This window comes from Amblyraja radiata, chromosome 3, assembly GCF_010909765.2.
Source record: "Amblyraja radiata isolate CabotCenter1 chromosome 3, sAmbRad1.1.pri, whole genome shotgun sequence".
NCBI lineage: Eukaryota > Metazoa > Chordata > Chondrichthyes > Rajiformes > Rajidae > Amblyraja > Amblyraja radiata.
The window spans coordinates 16369253-16388086 of NC_045958.1; the positions used below are offsets into that span (position 1 = coordinate 16369253).

Genomic DNA, 18834 nt, shown 5'->3' on the forward strand with positions numbered 1-18834 from the left:
TGCATTGGAAGCAAGGCAAGGCAAGGCAAGGCAACTTTATTTATATAGCACATTTCATACACGAGGCAGACTCAAAGTGCTTCACATAAAAACATGTCATACAATAAATGAAATAATAAAATGAAATAAAATAGAAGAACTAAAAGAAAAGAAAAGCAAAATTGAAAATGCATTATAAAAAGTGCAAAAGTTAAAAGTGCAATGTAGTTAAGATTTAGCTGAAAGCTAAAGTAAACATAAAAGTTTTCAGTCTTGTTTTAAAAGTGGTCAAAGTTGAGGCAAGTCTTAAATCTTCAGGAAGTTTATTCCAGCTATTTGTTGCATAGTAACTAAATCCTGCTTTCCCATGTTTTGTATTTACTCTGGGAATCACTATCAGATTGGTTTCAGAAGATCTTAGCGGTCTAGAAGGCTTATATAGTGGAAGCATGTCAGTGATATACTTTGGCCCTAAACCATGTAGTGATTTATAGGTGAGCAGCAGGATTTTAAAATCAATTCTCTGACATACAGGGAGCCAATGTAAGGATTTAAGAATTGGTGTAATATGCTCAAATTTTTTGGTCTTTGTTAGAACTCTAGCAACAGCGTTCTGAACAAGCTGTAGCTGCCTGACAGGTTTTTTTGGAAGACCTGCAAGGAGACCGTTGCAATAATCTAGCCTACTATTAATAAAGGCATGTACAAGTTTTTCTAAATCTTGAGCTGACATGAGTCCTCTTAATCTTGCTATGTTTTTGAGGTGATAGTAGGCCGATTTTGTTACTGATTTGATGTGACTGTCGAAATTTAAATCTGAATCCATAATGACCCCAAGATTTCTGGCTTTGTTTGAAGTTTTCAGGGACAGAGAGTGAAGGTGTTGGGTTACTTTAAGCCTTTCTTTTTTAGCACCAAAAACAATTATCTCCGTTTTGTCCTTATTTAGTTGGAGAAAATTTTGGCACATCCAGTCTTTGACTTGCTCAATGCACTGGCACAACAGATCTATGGGGCGATAATCATTTGGTGATAGCGCTACATAGATTTGAGTGTCATCGGCATAGCAGTGGTGGTCAATATTATTATATCGCATGATTTGCCCTAGTGGGAGCATGTAGATGTTGAATAAAGAGGGCCCTAAGATCGAACCTTGCGGTACTCCACACGTCACGTTGGTTGGTTCTGATACAAAGTCGCCAATGGAAACAAAATAGTTCCTATCTTGTAAATATGACCTGAACCAACTTAAGACTGTGCCTGAGAGCCCCACCCATTTTTCCAACCTGTCCAAAAGTATTGAGTGATCAACAGTGTCGAATGCAGCACTGAGATCTAATAGCATTAATATTGAAACTTTGCCAGAGTCTGTGTTAAGACGGATGTCGTTTACAACTTTAATAAGAGCGGTCTCGGTGCTATGAAGAGGTCGAAATCCTGACTGGAAGTTGTCGTAGCAGCCAGTTGAAGCCAGGAATTGATTAAGTTGCTGGAGGACAACTTTCTCAATGATTTTACTTATGAAAGATAGGTTTGAAATTGGTCTATAGTTGTTAATAATAGAGGCATCTAGGCTCCGCTTTTTTAAAAGAGGTTTAATAACTGCAGTTTTCAAGGCTTTTGGGAAATTGCCTGATTGAAGAGAGCTGTTAACTATTTGCAGTATGTCTATTGCTAGGCAGTCAAAAACATTCTTAAAGAAGTTGGTAGGTAAAGCATCAAGGCAGCAGGTGGATGGCCTTAGTTGTGTCACCGTTTCCACAAGAGTTTTAGAGTCTATGACATTAAAGCATGTCATCATTGCCACGTTACCTTTGCCTAAACAGGGTGGTGATCCAACATTTTTGTTTGAAGCGGTGATATTGATGGCACGTCTGATGCCTTCAATTTTATCTGTATAGAATAATGCAAACTCATTGCATTTCTGCGTGGAATGGAGTTCAGGTGGTAATTGTGTTGGGGGGTTGGTCAGTCTGTCAACAGTTGCAAATAGGGTTTTTGCCTTATTAGTGTTGTTGTTAATGATATTGGAGAAAAATGTTTCTCTAGCACTTTTTAAGTCTAAATTGTAGGCACGGAGGCTCTCTTTATAGATGTCATGGTGAATATGAAGTTTTGTTTTCCGCCAGATGCGCTCAGCTTTCCGGCATTCTCTTTTCTGGGCTGTTACAAAAGCAGCTTTTCTCCAGGGTGCCTTTTGCTTACCAGAAATCGTTTTAACCGTAACAGGTGCAATGACATCTATAACTTTCACAATTTTGGAGTTAAAGTTATCTACAAGATCATCAGCAGAACATGGGTTTAGAGGTGGTAAGAGGGAGATGGCATTTTTAAAGAGTACATTAGAATGTTCATTTATATACCGTTTTTTGACAGTATTTGATTTTGTCTGTATGTCGGAAATAAAAGATATATTAAAGAAAACACAGAAGTGGTCAGACAATGAAGGATCAGTCACGAAAATATCAGAAACAATGAGACCCTTTGTGATAATCAAGTCAAGGGTGTGCCCCTTACAATGAGTAGCCTCTTTCACATGTTGAGACAGGTCAAATGTGTCTAAAATAGTTTAAAATTCTTAAGGACGCAAGGACGTTTACTTCAGTTTGCAGGGCTTTAGAGAAATCATATCTTGAAAGGTCTTGATTGATTTGGGCTCCTTGTCCAAGAAAGGATGTGCCCGCCACAGAGTTTACCAGACTGGGCAGCAGGACTGTCAATTGAGGAGTGATTAAATCCCAGCCATGTCTATATTACTAAATCTCTGATCTTGACCGCTTTTGGCCCACTGTGCTGCGATTTCCGACAGAACACCGCCACATACGGCCGTCATTTTTGGTCATCTCGCTCAGAGCCCCCCTCCGCCTTACGTGTGCGGAGGAATTTTCCCATCGATGACAAACCAGAGAGATATTAATGTGTTTTAAAAATTGACCATTCTCTCTGCTGCCCCTGCTGGAGGGAGGGGGAGGGACTATAAAACCAAGAAGTGGTGGGCCTCATTCAGTCTCTGCAAGATGTATGCAGACAAGGGTCATGTCTCTCTGAGCTCAGAATAACACTGAACAAATGTCTACACAACTGTGAGCACCCTTAATGTGGTTTGAAAATGAAAATATGGTTTGTTTGAAGTAAAAAGGCACTGCCTGCAAATGGTTGTTTGGGAGCTTTGGCTTGAAGTTGAAAGGCACTTCTTACTGCAAATGGTGGCTTGGGGCTTTGGCTTGAAGTTGAAAGTCACAACTTACTGCAAATGGTGGCTTGGGTGCTTTGGCTTGAAGTTGAAAGGCACTACTTACTGCAAATGGTGGCTTGGGTGCTTTGCTTGAAATTGAAAGGCACTACTTACTGCAAATGGTGGCTTGGGTGCTTTGGCTTGAAGTTGAAAGGCACTTCTTACTGCAAATGGTGGCTTGGGGCTTTGGCTTGAAGTTGAAAGTCACAACTTACTGCAAATGGTGGCTTGGGTGCTTTGGCTTGAAGTTGAAAGGCACTACTTACTGCAAATGGTGGCTTGGGTGCTTTGCTTGAAATTGAAAGGCACTACTTACTGCAAATGGTGGCTTGGGTGCTTTGGCTTGAATTTGAAAGGCACTACTTACTGCAAATGGTGGTGGGTGATTTGGCTTGAATTTGAAAGGCACTTCTTACTGCAAATGGTGGCTTGGGTGCTTTGGCTTAAAGTTGGAAGGCACTATTTACTGCAAATGGTGGCTTGGGATCTTTGGTTTAAAGTTGAAAGGCACTACTTACTGCAAATGGTGGCTTGGGTGCTTTGGCTTGAGGTTGAAAGGCACTACTTACTGCAAATGGTGGCTTGGGGGCTTTGCTTGAGGTTGAAAGGCACTACTTACTGCAAATGGTGGCTTGGGTGCTTTGGCTTGAAGTTGAACGGCACTATTTACTGCAAATGCTGGCGGGTGCTTTGCCTTGAAGTTGAAAGGCACTACTTACTGCAAATGGAGGCGGGTGATTTGGCTTGAGGTTGAAAGGCACTACTTACTGCAAATGGTGGCTTGGGTGCTTTGCTTGAAGTTGAAAGGCACTACTTACTGCAAATGGTGGTTTGGGTGATTTGGCTTGAGGTAGAAAGGCACTACTTACTGCAAATGGTGGTGTGGGTGCTTTGCTTGAAGTTGAAAGGCACTACTTACTGCAAATGGTGGCTTGGGTGCTTTGGGTTGAAGTTGAAAGGCACTACTTACTGCAAATGATGGCATGGGTGATTTGGCTTGAAGTTGAAAGGCACGTCTTACTGCAAATGGTGGCTTGTGTGCTTTGGCTTGAAGTTGAAAGGCACTACTTACTGCAAATGGTGGCATGAGGTTGAAAGGCACTACTTACTGCAAATGGTGGCTTGGGTGCTTTGGCTTGAAGTTGAAATGCACTATTTACTGCAAATGGTGGCTTGGGAGCTTTGGTTTAAAGTTGAAAGGCACTACTTACTGCAAATAGTGGCTTGGGAGCTTTGCCTTGAAGTTTAAAAAAATCGCCATTCTCTCTGCTGCCCCTGCTGGAGGGTGGGGGAGGGACTATAAAACCAGGAAGTGGTGGGCCTCATTCAGTCTCTGCAAGATCGATGAAGACAAGGGTCACGTCTCCTTGAGCTCTGAATAACACCGAACAAATGTCTACACAACAGTAAAGTACCCTTAATGTGGTTTGAAAATGAAAATATGGTTTGTTTGAAGTAAAAAGGCACTGCCTGCAAATGGTTGTTTGGGTGCCTTGGCTTGAAGTTGAAAGGCACTACTTACTGCAAATGGTGGCTTGACGCTTTGGTTTAAAGTTGAAAGGCACTACTTACTGCAAATGGTGAGCATGGCCAGGAACATCGGGCCTCCGTAGTGGCAATTGCGGTGGCCTCAATAGGCCTGACTTTGGGGTGAACTTGGGGTGGGGACTGGACATTGTGCCTTCCTCCACAGTGGTATCCACTGTGGGGGGATGATTTTTTTTTTTGTCTGTAATGTAATCCTGTTAGTCTTTGTCCAAGATGGCTGCCGTGAAGGGAGAGTGGACGCTGGCCTGCTTTGGTTGCCGCTGCTCTCTCTTCACATTGTGTTTTTGATTTTCTGTTTTTGGACTGAATTCTGTTTTTAGTTTGTGTCTCTGTGATGTCTTTATTATTTATTTTACTCTGATTATATGTTTATATTCCTGTTAATCTATGTAAGGTGTCCTTGAGATGTCTGAAGGCGCCCAACAAATAAAATGTATTATTATTATTAGTATTAAATGGTTGCTTGGGTGCTTTGACTTGAGGTTGAAAGGCACTACTTACTGCAAATGGTGGCTTGGGTGCTTTGGCTTGAAGTTGAACGGCACTATTTACTGCAAATGCTGGCTTGGGTGCTTTGGCTTGAAGTTGAAAGGCATTACTTACTGCAAATGGTGGCGGGTGATTTGGCTTGAGGTTGAAAGGCACTACTTATTGCAAATGGTGGCTTGGGTGCTTTGCTTGAAGTTGAAAGGCACTACTTACTGCAAATGGTGGTTTGGGTGATTTGGCTTGAGGTAGAAAGGCACTACTTACTGCAAATGGTGGCGTGGGTGCTTTGCTTGAAGTTGAAAGGCACTACTTACTGCAAATGGTGGCTTGGGTGCTTTGGCTTGAAGTTGAAAGGCACTACTTACTGCAAATGGTGGCATGAGGTTGAAAGGCACTACTTACTGCAAATGGTGGCTTGGGTGCTTTGGCTTGAAGTTGAAATGCACTATTTACTGCAAATGGTGGCTTGGGTGCTTTGGCTTGATGTTGAAAGGCACTACTTACTGCAAATGGTGGCTTGGGTGCTTTGGCTTGAAGTTGAAAGGCACCACTGCAAATGCACTTACTTCCTGTTTGAAGATTTTAGATAAAACGCTACCACTTACGGCTGTGATTTCTGGCCATCTTACTCAGTCCCCCCTCCGCTGAGCAGGTGCAGAGACTTCTTCCCATCAATGAAAAATAGAAGTGTTATTAGTGTTTAAAAAATGTTTAGAATCTCTCTCCTGTCAATCACGCACTGAAAGCCACACCTTTTGCAGGGGGAGGGGTTATAAAACCCGGAAGTGTGGGTGTGGCTCAGTCTCTGCATGATGGGGGAGGGAGAGGTCATGACTCTGTTTGAGCTGTGAATCAACTGAACACACTGAATGTCTACTGAACTGTGAGTTTGGTGTTTTGTGTGGTTTTATGGTGGTTTCACCCTGCATGAAATGGTATGAAGCTGCATTTGAATTTGGTGGCCTTGGACCCTGCTTGAATTTGAAATGAAACTGCACTTGAATTTGGTGGCCTTGCATCCTGCTTGAAGTGGTATGAAACTGAAGTGAGTTTGGTGGCCTTGCACCCTGCTGAAAGTGGTATGAAACTGCACTTGAATTTGGTGGCCTTGGATCCAGCTTGAAATGGTATGAAACTGCACTTGAATTCGGTGGCCTTGCCCCCTGCTAGAAGTGGTTGGAAACTGCACTTGAATTTGGTGGCCTTGCACCCTGCTTGTAATGGTAGGAACATGGATTTGAATTTGGTGGCCTTGCACCCTGCTTGAAATGCAATTTCAAGGAATAGTCATGAGTCAACTGCCAGCCCACCAGCCGTGAGTGAGCTGCCAGCAGATCAGGCTTGAGGGACTGAGCTGCCACCCCAAGAACCCATACCAGCACTCCAGAAAGCCCCCCCCCCACTCGCCACCAATATTGGAATTGGTGGAGAGGTGGAATATTGCGTCGGGGGACCAGCCCTCCCGTGTGAACATGGGACCCAACGGGTCCCACTTAGTCTAGTATTCATTAGATTTTAGAAGAATGAGAAGCTGACCTCATTGTTAGAATTTTGAGAATATAAATTAAAGTAATATTTTGATTTAACTTTTACTAAACCTTCAATCTTTTATACGTTTTAAGACCATCTTCCAGCGTGAAATGTTTTTCCTAGTCTCATAATCCTTCCTTTTCTGTACATTTTATAGATCTTTGATGGATATTGGATCACTGTGAGACTTCCCTCTTGTAATTTTCTTGACACCATTTCATAACGTTCTCAGCATTTCAATTATCAACATCAAATCACCAAGATACCCTCATTTATATTAACTTGAATTCAAGTATGTTTAAAGTAACTCCTATATAATTTATCTTTTTACAGAGCTTGCCACTCTTCATATTGATCTATCTGTTAAATGGTGTATTTAGTATTTAAACTATCTTATACAGCATGGAAACAGGCCCATGCCATCCAAGATCTAAGCTAGGCAAATTGCCTACATTTTGCCTGTATCCCTCTCAACCTTTCCTGTCCATGTACTGTCCAGGTGTCTTTTAAATGTTATTATAATTGCCTCAGCAACCACTTCTGACCGTTCCACATACCCACCATCCTCTGAGTGAAAACATTACCTCTTGGATTCCTATTAAACATCTCCCCCTCTCAATTTAAACCTATAACCTTTGGTTCTTGGTTCCCCTATCCTCTTGTTTGAAAGACGTATACTGTTGCTGAGATCAAAATCAAATCCTTTTTTTAATGTATATGCTTAAATATAATACAAACAGACATCTAACCCATAATTTATTTCATCCTAGAATGCAGTTTAATTGAGGGTGAAGATCATGTAGAGGTCAATGGAGATATCTTTCAAAAACCATTTGTTGAGAAGCCAGTAAGTGCAGAGGACCACAATGTTTACATTTATTATCCAACAAGTGCTGGAGGGGGAAGCCAAAGACTCTTTCGAAAGGTATGTTCTGTATGCTTTTATAACATTTGTGGCTTGGATAACTTTGAATTAATTTTCTAAATAACTTGGAGTTAAACATTAAGAACATTGCCAGCTGCTTCATAAAATTGGAGAAAAGAAATGAAAGCTAGGCTTTATTCTTGGATTAGTAGAAAATAGCTGATTTTAGAAAGGCTCCAGACTTAATTACTCTCGTGGCTTAAACGTGAACAGAAGAGCTGAATTACAAGGAAAAACTGGTAGAATGTTGTCCACTTGCTTGGATGAGTTTTGCTCCAGGGGCTTGATAACATTTGGTACAAAGCAATGTTCCTGATTCCCTGTTCACCTCATTCAAGTTTAACTATCTTCAACATTGCATGCATATAGCTACAGTTTAATCAGGTTTTTTTTTTTTTAATTATTATTTATTTCGAACAGAATAAAAGAATAAAAAGCAAGTGTGAAACAGCATACAAATAACAAAACAAGAATATTTATAAAGCGTCATAAACAATATCTATAAATAATTGAAATCGTATGTGTCCGAAAAGGAGCAGGAAGAAGCCAAAGCTTATTAATTCCCACCCCTTATTCAACTGCTTGTAATTATCTTATACAAATTTAGCAGCTATATGTACACCAGCCACTATATGTACACCAAATTATTTACATTTATACACTAATCAAATATTTACTAAGCCATACAAAAAATAAAATAATAAAAAGAAAAGAAAAAACCCTCATATACTATACAGTATCTTGGTCATATATACAACCCATCACTCTATAATCACCCTTCCCAATACAATCAGTATAACAAATATCCCACTCACAATCACTTATCCTCATCCCAATATCCTTTAAAAAAAGTGTTTTTGTACATCTTTTTAAACTGAATTATGCTTGTGCTAAGTTTTATCTCCTGTTCCAGACCATTCCACAAATTCACACCACAGATTGCTATGCACATACTTTTAAGAGTTGTTCTGACATTGAGTTTTTTTTAATTATGTTCCCCTCTCAAATTATACCCACCCTGTCTTTCCATAAACAGTTTTTGTATATTTCTTGGAAGTAAATTATTTCTTGCTTTGTACATGATTTGCGCAGTCTTAAATTTAACCAGATCGGTGAACTTCAGTGTATGTGACTAAGAATAATAAATTGGTATGTTCAAGATATCCAACGTTATTGATAATTCTTATTGCTTTTTTTTGTAATGTGCATAACGGCTGTAGGTTGGTTTTGTAGATGTTACCCCATATCTCCACACAGTAACTCAGATATGGCAATATGAGTGTATTATACAGAGTATGTAATGATTTGTGGTCCAGAATGTGTCTTGATTTTCCCAATATTGCTATAGACTTTGCCAGTTTTGCTTTGGTATAAGGTGCATTGCAAAAGCTTGGCAAGATTTCTTTGACTTTGTTGACCAAACATGCAACAGATAACTCCTTGAGGATAATGGGCATCAGTTACACGGGTATAACACATTTATCTATAAATTCTCCTGCCTCTAATTTATCAGAAAAACTCAAATATATTAACATTTATTTATCATAACTGCATAAAAACCCAGACATTTCCTTTTCATTTCAAATTGGAGTATCACCACCACCTTCTCTATCACTATCATCACCTTAACAGTGATGAGTGATTATCGGTAAATACTGGCCTCGTCAAAGCCCATATCCTGCATTAAGTAAAAAGAGCAAGTGTGGCAAGTGAGTGGGAAATGACACTATCAATTCTAAGCTACATACTTGAAATGGATTGCCATTCCTTACCATTACTGGCTCCTGTATCTCCCTGGTGTTTAGTACCCATGAAGCAGGAAGGCAGCAATAACCTTTTCAAGGGATTTGTGAATGGACATTGAATTGTCTTTCTGCAAAGAATTGTGGAAAACAATCCTTCAAATAATTTGTGCCTTTTGGAATCAATTGGTAAAATACTGAAAACATTATCTATTAATAAAGTGCTCAAAATACCATGTAAAGAGTAAATTGTTCTTCTGTTTTAGATTGGAAGTAGAAGCAGCGTCTATTCTCCTGAAAGCAATGTCCGAAAAACTGGATCATATATATATGAGCAATTTATGCCGACAGATGGCACAGATGTGAAGGTACAGAGCACCTTTTCAAATTAAAGTAATCCTCAGTATACAAACAATATTATTTGAGCTTTTCATGTCCATGGAAATTATGGTTTTCATGAGCAATCCAAGCTCACTGGCAACAGTTCTTTGGCCTTAGTCATAAATACTTAATAGTTTTCGCTATATTTTTGCAATACTATAAAGTAATTTTAATTTTTATGGCAACTGCCATCTTTATTTTTGAATGCCTTACCTCGAGGAAAGAAAATTACTCTAGAATATCCATGTCCTCCAGAAATGCTGCCTGACCTACGGAGTTGCTCCAATACCTTGTATTTTCTTTTAAAACAACATTTGCAGTTCCTGTGTAGCATGGAAAATTTATGTTTTTTTCCTCTTTCAATGAGTCCTTATACTACTGTCTGAGCTTCCATCTCATTCATGTTTTTTTTTCTCTTCAAAATACAATTCTGAAGGTTTATACAGTTGGTCCAGATTATGCTCATGCAGAGGCTCGCAAATCTCCTGCTCTGGATGGCAAGGTTGAGCGTGACAGTGAAGGAAAGGAAGTTCGATATCCTGTCATACTAAACGCCAGAGAGAAGCTAATTGCTTGGAAGGTTTGCCTTGCTTTTAAGGTGAGTGGTCGAATTAATAAGTGCACACAGTTAGTTTAATAAAAACAGAACACCGTTTGACTATGATGAAAATAAGTGCTTCGTGCTAGCATTAAACATAATGAAAATACTCTTAATTTAAAAGAATGATAGCTTAAAGCCGAGACACTAGTACTTTGAAATTTTAGTTTTTTACGAATCTTCAGATGTCTACTGTGCAAAATCTGGATATTTTACACTGATTCTTGAAGTTTAAATGTTATTTGTTTGGAAAAAAAATCTGTTTGGCATTTGTATTTACTTAAATCTTTTACCAGTGGCAGCTTGTACGTTGATTAAATGTAAGTAAATGTAAAAAAATCTAATTAAATGCTGAAATGGACTGAAAATTTATGTTGTGGGAATGGACATATATTCCCAATGTCAGTGATTCCTAATAACATTCTCACATTTAAATTAATACAGTTGTGGTCTTTTTTAATTAAATGTGATATTAATATTTTTTTCTGTATCAGTGTTAAGTCTTAACGTGGCAGATCATTGAACTTAATTGTGGAGAAATTTCATTTGTGTTCCTTTTCTGGTGTGTTGGCAATTGGAACTTCAGTTTTCAAAATTCTGCACTTTGTGAAACGTAAACAGCTTTCCTTGCGTATGGAAACAGAATCAGGCAATTTCAGTCCAACTTATCGATGCCAGCTTTGAATCCTATCTATGCTAATCCCATTTGCTGTACTTTCATTGCCACTGGTTCAAAATCCTGGAATCGCTATTCAGGATTATGAACCATCCGTGATGAAGAAACAATGTTGTATTTCTAAGTAACTTCCACAATTTTCAATGATCTATGTGGTGTCTTACCCATACCTCAAAAGGCAATTTGTCAGTGTTGTCAGCAAAGCATGCATCATTTAAAATGAATAACAAAGTTTGTACTTCTTTAAACTTTGGTTTCTTCGAATCTAACCCTTGCAGAGCGAACATGTCGGATTGTGCAATCTGTGATAAAATTGAGGCACAATATACAGTTTAAATCCTGATTTTATACAGTTGTTCACAGGGAGCACTTGGATAAAATTGTATGTGTGCAAATTCTATCTTAAAGTACTGTTCTTTCAGTGCTATATGATGCTATATATTACATCACAATAGCAAATTTCTTCAGGTGAAATTGGACCAGATAATTCCCATAACAACCCACATTTGCATACTTTGTTGCATTTCCAGCGTTAGATTGTCGTCGCCGATCAACTGAACTCTGACAACTTCCATTCATTTTCCAGACACACTTTATTTACTTGTGCATCAGGAACATTGATGTGCGTCAATGAATGCCTAAAGATTGTTGTGCTGTACAGCTACCATAACCTTTGTCATACTGTAGCTTCCACATTGTGCTGTACAGCTATCTTAACATTTGTCATACTGCAGCTTCCACAAGTTCATGCACCTAATAAAATCAATCATTACTCATTTTAACCAGTATTCGCAGAAATTACTAAAAGCTCCAAGCAACAGCCACCGTGAATTTGGCTCCATAAACAAGAGGCGCAGTGTGCTTTGTTCTTGGTTTATTACTGATTTGAGGGGATACTGAACTGATGAGATGTTCTCGAAGGATAGTGTCACAGCTGACTGCAGTGGGCTCAATGTTTCCCGTAACTCATCACAGTATGTTAAAAATATCAGAGAGAGCTTGTTACAGTGCTTAGCTACTGACCAACCCTTTCAATGGGTCCCTCGGTTAGACCACTGCTCAACAACACTGCAAGTTTCAGGATGGGCATGGGCAGGTGACTTGAAGTATTGATTGCACTAGTGAAGCACTGAAAGCAGAGACACCTGTGTGGTGTCTTTTTAAATTGCTGTTTCTTCTTTTTTTTTCTCTCTCCCACAAATATGTAATTACTGATTTTGTTCCATTCTGTTTTGTAGTTTTTTTTGCACAATCCGCAATCATTGCCACTTTTCATTTCACTGCACATCTCGTATGCGTATGTGATGAATGGACTTGACTTAACCTCATTATTATTATACCTCGTTCCCCTGCTGTTATATAGTACTAATCTTTCTACTACACCAAATAAGTTCATCCTTAAACTTCAGGATTTGGGCCTCCATCAGCAACTGGTTTTGAGACTACCTAACTGATAGACCACAATCGATCAGAATTGGTCATAACAATTCCTCCACCCTGATCCTCCACAGTAGTGCCCCTCAAGGATGTCTGCTGAGTACTTTGCTCTACTCCTTGTACATCCACGACTATATGGCTAAGTACAACTCCAACTCAGTTGTTAAATTGGCCAATGATACCACTGTGGTCAGCTGGATCAACAACTATGATAAGTCAAAGTACAGAATAGCAATTACATCCATGTTGCTTGTAATGTCAGCAAAATAAAAGAGTTGTTGACCTAAGGAAGCGGGGGTTGGGTGAATACAACTCTGCCCTCATCAACGGAGCTGAGGAATCTAACTTGGTCCCTTCACATTGATGGAGTGATTTAGAAAACGTATTAGTGTCTTTTTTTAGGTGTCTTACAAGATCTGTTCAGTTTAGTTTATTGTCACACTGGTACCAAAACCAGAATGGATCATTTTTGGAATATCGGAAGGTAACCCTGAACTAAACGTGTTTCAGAAGAATTTACTCAATTACGGGCTAATAATGGGAAACAAGCTCATACTTAAATTCTGGAAAAATGCGCCTACACCAACAATAAAAATGTGGATATCAAATATGTTTGAAACACTACATCTGGAAGAGATGAGATTCCTCTTAGCAGGCAAAGCAGACCACTTCCAAAAGACGTGGTCTACGTTTTTGGAACTATTACAAGCATAAGGTGCAATAGTAATCTAAAAAATAAATAAATAAATAAAAGGTGCCAGGATCTGGCAACGGGGGGTTAAAAAACCCCCCCAACAAAAACAGACTTGGTTGGTAGTCCCCTTTCTGCGGAGTTTAATGTTATAATAGAGCGATTGTTTCTCCTTTCTTTTTCCTTCTTTTCTAGGGTCTACCTTCTTTCTTTACTTCCTTCTCTAACTTCTTTTCTAAGGGGCTTTCTTTTCTCAACACTCTCCTGCACCTTCACGACTCTTGCGCACTTTCCTTACTGCCTTTACTTCTATCTTTTTTTTAAAGCTCAAAAAATGAAGCGGTACAAAAAATGTATTAAGACATATGTGTTGTGTATTATTGTAACTTACCGTACTTCTAATAAAAAATAAAAATAAAATAAATTTTAAAAATAGTTTATTGTCACATGTACTGAGGTATAGTGAAAAGCTTTTGTCACGTGCTAACCAGCCAGCGGAAAGACAGTACATGATTTCAATCAAGCCATTCATAGTGTACTTATCAAGCCTGATAAGGTTTAATGTAAGATAAAGCCAGTAAAGTCAGATCAAAGATAGCCCAAGGGTCACCGATGAGGTAGATGGTAGTTCAGGACTGCTCTCCAGTTGTGGTCTGGTGGTCCATTTGTTTGATAACAGCTGGGAAGAAACTGTCCCTGAATCTGGAGGTGTGCGTTTTCACACTTCTATATCCTTTGCCCGATGGAAGAGGGGGAAAAAGGGAGTGGTCAGGGTGTGACTCGTCCTTGATTATGCTGCTGACCATACCGAAGCAGCATGAGGGAGGTTGGTTCGTGTGATGGTCTGGGCTGCATCCACAATCCGCTGCGATTTCTTGCTGTCTTGAATTGAGATGTTCCCAAACTAAGCTGTTATGCATCCCGATAAAATGCTTTCTATGGCACATCTGTAGAAGTTGGTGAGATTTGTAGGGGACATGCCAAACTTCCCAAACCTTCTAAGGAAGTAGATGCAATGGTGTGCTTTCTTGGTCGTTGATCAATATGGGTGGTCCAGGAGAAGTTGTTGGTGATATTAACACCTAGGAATTTTAAGTTTTCAACCATCACTACTACGGCACCATCAATGAAAAGGGGGGTATGTGTACCGCTTTGCTTCCTGAAGTCACTATCTCATTTGTCTTGCTGATATTGAGAGAAACGTTGTTGACTCAGAACCAGTTTCTGAGAATCAGGACTCAATCTCATTCTTGTACTCCGTCTCATCTGTATGTCTATCAGTATACTATTGAACTTTCACAGATGTGCTACAGAAAGTATTCTGACGGATGCATGTCAGCCTGATACTGTGATACCAGCTCTGCTCTTGCCTGCCTAAACCTACAGAGAGAGTTTGTCTCATACGTCCATCCAGTCCATCTGCATGGTGTGTTGGATCAGGAAGACTGGAAGTACCATCAAGGATGCCTGTCAACCAGGTCGTTCCATTTTTTTCTCTTCTATCTTGCGGATGAAGATAGAAGAGCATGAAAGCTTGGATGTCGAGACTTAAGAACAGCTTCTTCCCCACTGCTGTCTTAAAATTGCCTCTTTAACACCCCATTCTCGGAAGAGCTGCTACATAATCTGATTCTCAACTCTCTCTCCTTTGGTTACCATGTTATTGTATTAAAAAAATATTTTTTTTGCACTGTTAGGATTTTGCACAACAATCTTCCGTCATTCTGCTGCTTTGCACTTGCAGTTGTATTTATCATTACTGTATTATACTGTTTACTCTATGAGCTTCATCTGTCATAGAGTCGCACAGCATGGAAAATAGCCCCTTCGGCTCAACTTGCCCACACTGACCAACATCAAAAGTCAAAGTCAATTTTATTCATCACATGCACCCAAAGGTGCAGTGTCCCATCTACACTAGTTCCACCTGCCTGCATTTGGCTCATATCCCTCTAAACCTGAATTAAGCATGTACCATCCATTCATCTGAAGAAGGAATTTCATTGTACCCCGTATTGTATATTACAATTTCAGATTAGTCTGAATCTGAATCTACCCAAGTATATAAAGCATTGGAACTCATAAGCAGATGGACAAAATAAGTTAAGCGGCACAATTAGCCGAGCTATTGCTGTCTGTGGTAAGAGTTTGTACATTGGCATGATGACCACGTGGGATTCCACTAGGTGTTTCAATTTCCTCCTACATCCTAGACATTGGATTACTAGGTTAAAAAAGACACAAAGTGCTGGAGTACTTCAGCGGTTCAGGCCGCATCCCTGGAGAACATGGATAGTTGACGTTTAGGGTTGGGATCCTTCGCAGAAATTGGGACCCTAGACAGGGTGAACAAGAAGGACCCATTTCCCATAATAGTAATTATTAACCTTAACCTACCAATTAATAGGTTACTCATACCTACCAGTTGTAATTGGTGGGCCGAAGGGCCGGTTTCCTTGCTATATTTAAAAAAAAATGATAATATATGTCCCAGGCTTTTAGCAAGGAGTAGTCAGGATTGCTGATGTGGTCAGTACTTTTGTTCTTGAAAAATAAAGGAGAAGTTGATGAGCTGAGCAACTAAACTGATCAGCTTAATATTGTCCCTGAGTAAGCTATCGGAAAATTTCTGTGGAATATTAGAAATCAGCATTTTGGAAGGTTAATCAAAGTCTTAATCTTAAATCAATGTTAAACCAGTATTTGCATGGTCCCACGTGATGTTTTGATCAAGAAGATAAAAGCTATGGGATACAAGAGAAGGTGATAAACACGATATAATATTGTTATATATGGTTATAAACAAAATTTATCAGAAGGAAACAACAGATAACAAATCATCAGCAGGATTTTTAATGAATGAAGGAGTTCTAGGGGGCATGGAATCACGAGAGACTGACTAGGTGGACACACAAGTAATATTGAAACTTAGTTCCAAAAAATGTGAGGAGAATGCTTTCATTAACAAAAATGATAAAGGAAAACCTAAAATGTGTAAAGGAACAGAGGGATCTTTGGGGTGCACATCCACAAATTCTTGAAGGTGCCAGGCCAGATAGATCATAAGGAATAGGATTGGAATTAGGCCATCAAGACTACTCCGCCATTCAATCATGGCTGATCTATGTCTCCCTCCTAACCCAATTCTCCTGTCTTCTCCCCAAAACTGGTATAAAACTGATAAACTGGTTAAAAATGCCCAGGCATAGAATATAAAATATGCAAGAACTGAATTAACATGAGTAGGCCATAGTTAGAATATATCTGCTCAAGACACCACTGAAAAAGTATAATTGCACTGATAAAAGTTCAAAGAAGATATGTACGGTTATTGCTGGGGTTGGATATTTGACACTTATGTGGTTGTTTTCTTTGGAACAAAGGTGTATGGACAGACTTAACTGAAAGGCTTAGACAGGGCGTAATAGAAGGGCACGTTTCCCATGGCAGAGAGCTTAGTAATTAAGTTAACAGGTAAAATTATTTGTTATGGAAACATCTTTCACTGAGAAAATAGTGATACTCTAGATCTCTCTGTTACAAGAATACTGCAGCCAGAAGCTCTCATCACATTAAACAGATACCTGGATAAACATTTGAAGTCACAACATGTAAAGTGCAGGAGTGAACTGGGAAGTGGGAGTAACGTCAATAGCTCACGTTTTTTTGGCCGTCATTGGTATGAGGGGCTGAATAGGTTCTGCTGTAAAATTCTGCTCTGATGATCTTATCTTTTTTTATAGCAAACAGTTTGTGGCTTTGATTTACTAAGAGCCAATGGTCAATCCTATGTCTGTGATGTTAATGGCTTCAGCTTTGTGAAGAATTCCATGAAGTATTATGATGATTGTGCAAAGATTTTAGGGTAAGATTTTTAATTGTTACTTTTCCATAATTGTATTTATTTCTTTATGGAGCAGTATAGAAGACTCTAGAACAAGATATATTTGATTGTAGGACTTTACTAGATCATTTGTAGTCAGCAAAGTATCATTTACCAAAACATTTCCTCTTAACATAGAAAAACATAGAAAATAGGTGTAGGAATAGGCCATTCGGCCCTTCGAGCCTGCGCCGCCATTCAATATGATCATGGCTGATCATCCAACTCAGTATCCCGTACCTGCCTTCTCTCCATACCCCCTGATCCCCTTAGCCACAAGGGCCACATCTAACTCCCTCTTAAATATAGCCAATGAACTGGCCTCAACTACCTTCTGTGGCAGAGAATTCCAGAGATTCACCATTCTCTGTGTGAAAAATGTTTTTCTCATCTCGGTCCTAAAAGACTTCCCCCTTATCCTTAAACTGTGACCCCTTGTTCTGGATTTCCCCAACATCAGGAACAATCTTCCTGCATCTAGCCTGTCCAACCCCTTAAGAATTTTGTAAGTTTCTATAAGATCTCCCCTCAATCTTCTAAATTCTAGCGAGTACAAGCCCAGTCTATCCAGTCTTTCTTCATATGAAAGTCCTGACATCCCAGGAATCAGTCTGGTGAACCTTCTCTGTACTACCTCTATGGCAAGAATGTTTTTCCTTAGATTAGGAGACCCTTGTCCCTTAGCTATTTACTGGTTAATGTGACTGCTAAGTGACCAGCATCCCTTTAGTTCCATGTTTCTATTTTATAAGTGAGTTCAAATAGAACCTGAAACCAATTATTTTTTTAAGAATGTTTAAGAAGGAACTGCAGATGCTGGAAAATCGAAGGTAGACAAAAGTGCTGGAGAAACTCAGCGGGTGCGGCAGCATCTGTGGAGCGAAGGAAATAGGCAACTTTTTGGGCCGAAAGCCTTCAGACTGATGTAGGATGTGGGGAGGGGGGTGGGTGGGGGGGGCGGGAAGAAGAAGGAAGAGGAGGGGCCAGAGGGTTGATGGAGAGCTGAGAAGGGGAGGAGACAGTGAGGGCTACCTGAAATTGGAGAAGTCAATGTTCATGCCGTTGGGGTATGAACTGCCCAAGCGAAATATGAGGTGCTGCTCCTCCAATTTCCAGTGGTCCTCACTCTGGCCATGGAGGAGACCCAGGACAGAAAGGTCGGATTTGGAATGTGAGGGGGAGTTGAAGTGCTGAGCCACCGGGAGATCAGGTTGGTTATTGCGGACCGAGCGGAGGTGTTCGGTGAAGCTATCGCCAAGCCTGCGCTTGGTCTCACTGATGCAGATCAGCTGACATCTAGAGCAGCGGATGCTATAGATGAGGTTGGAGGAGGCGCAGGTGAACCTCTGTCGCACCTGGAATGACTGCTTGGGTCCTTGAATGGAGTCAAGGGGCGATGTAAAGCGACAAGTATAGCATCTCTTGCGGTTGCAAGGGAAAGTGCCCGGGGAGGGGGTGGCACGGGTGGGAAGGGATGAATTGACCAGGGAGTAACGGAGGGAGCGGTCTTTGCGGAAAGCAGACACGGGAGGAGATGGGAAGATGTGGCGAGTGGTGGGGTCAAGTTGGAGGTGGTGAAAACGACGGAGGATTATTTGCTGTATGTGACGGCTAGTAGGGTGGAAGGTGAGGACTAGGGGGACTCTGCCCTTGTTGCGAGTGGTGGGTTGGGGAGAGAGAGCAGTGTTAAGGGGTATGGAAATGACCCTGGTGAGAGCCT

The 18834-nt window shown here is 40.1% G+C and overlaps 1 protein-coding gene across 5 annotated transcripts in view; it reads left to right on the plus strand.

The window, feature by feature from the left end:
• ppip5k2 (diphosphoinositol pentakisphosphate kinase 2) overlaps window positions 1-18834 on the plus strand; it is a 131033-nt gene that overhangs the window by 19653 nt on the left and 92546 nt on the right. For all 5 annotated transcript variants that reach the window (XM_033017374.1, XM_033017375.1, XM_033017377.1 and 2 more), the window contains exons 7-10: window positions 7552-7706; window positions 9715-9816; window positions 10266-10427; window positions 16975-17096. In XM_033017374.1, coding sequence (XP_032873265.1) covers window positions 7552-7706; window positions 9715-9816; window positions 10266-10427; window positions 16975-17096 — 541 coding nt within the window. The remainder of the gene's footprint in view (window positions 1-7551; window positions 7707-9714; window positions 9817-10265; window positions 10428-16974; window positions 17097-18834) is intronic.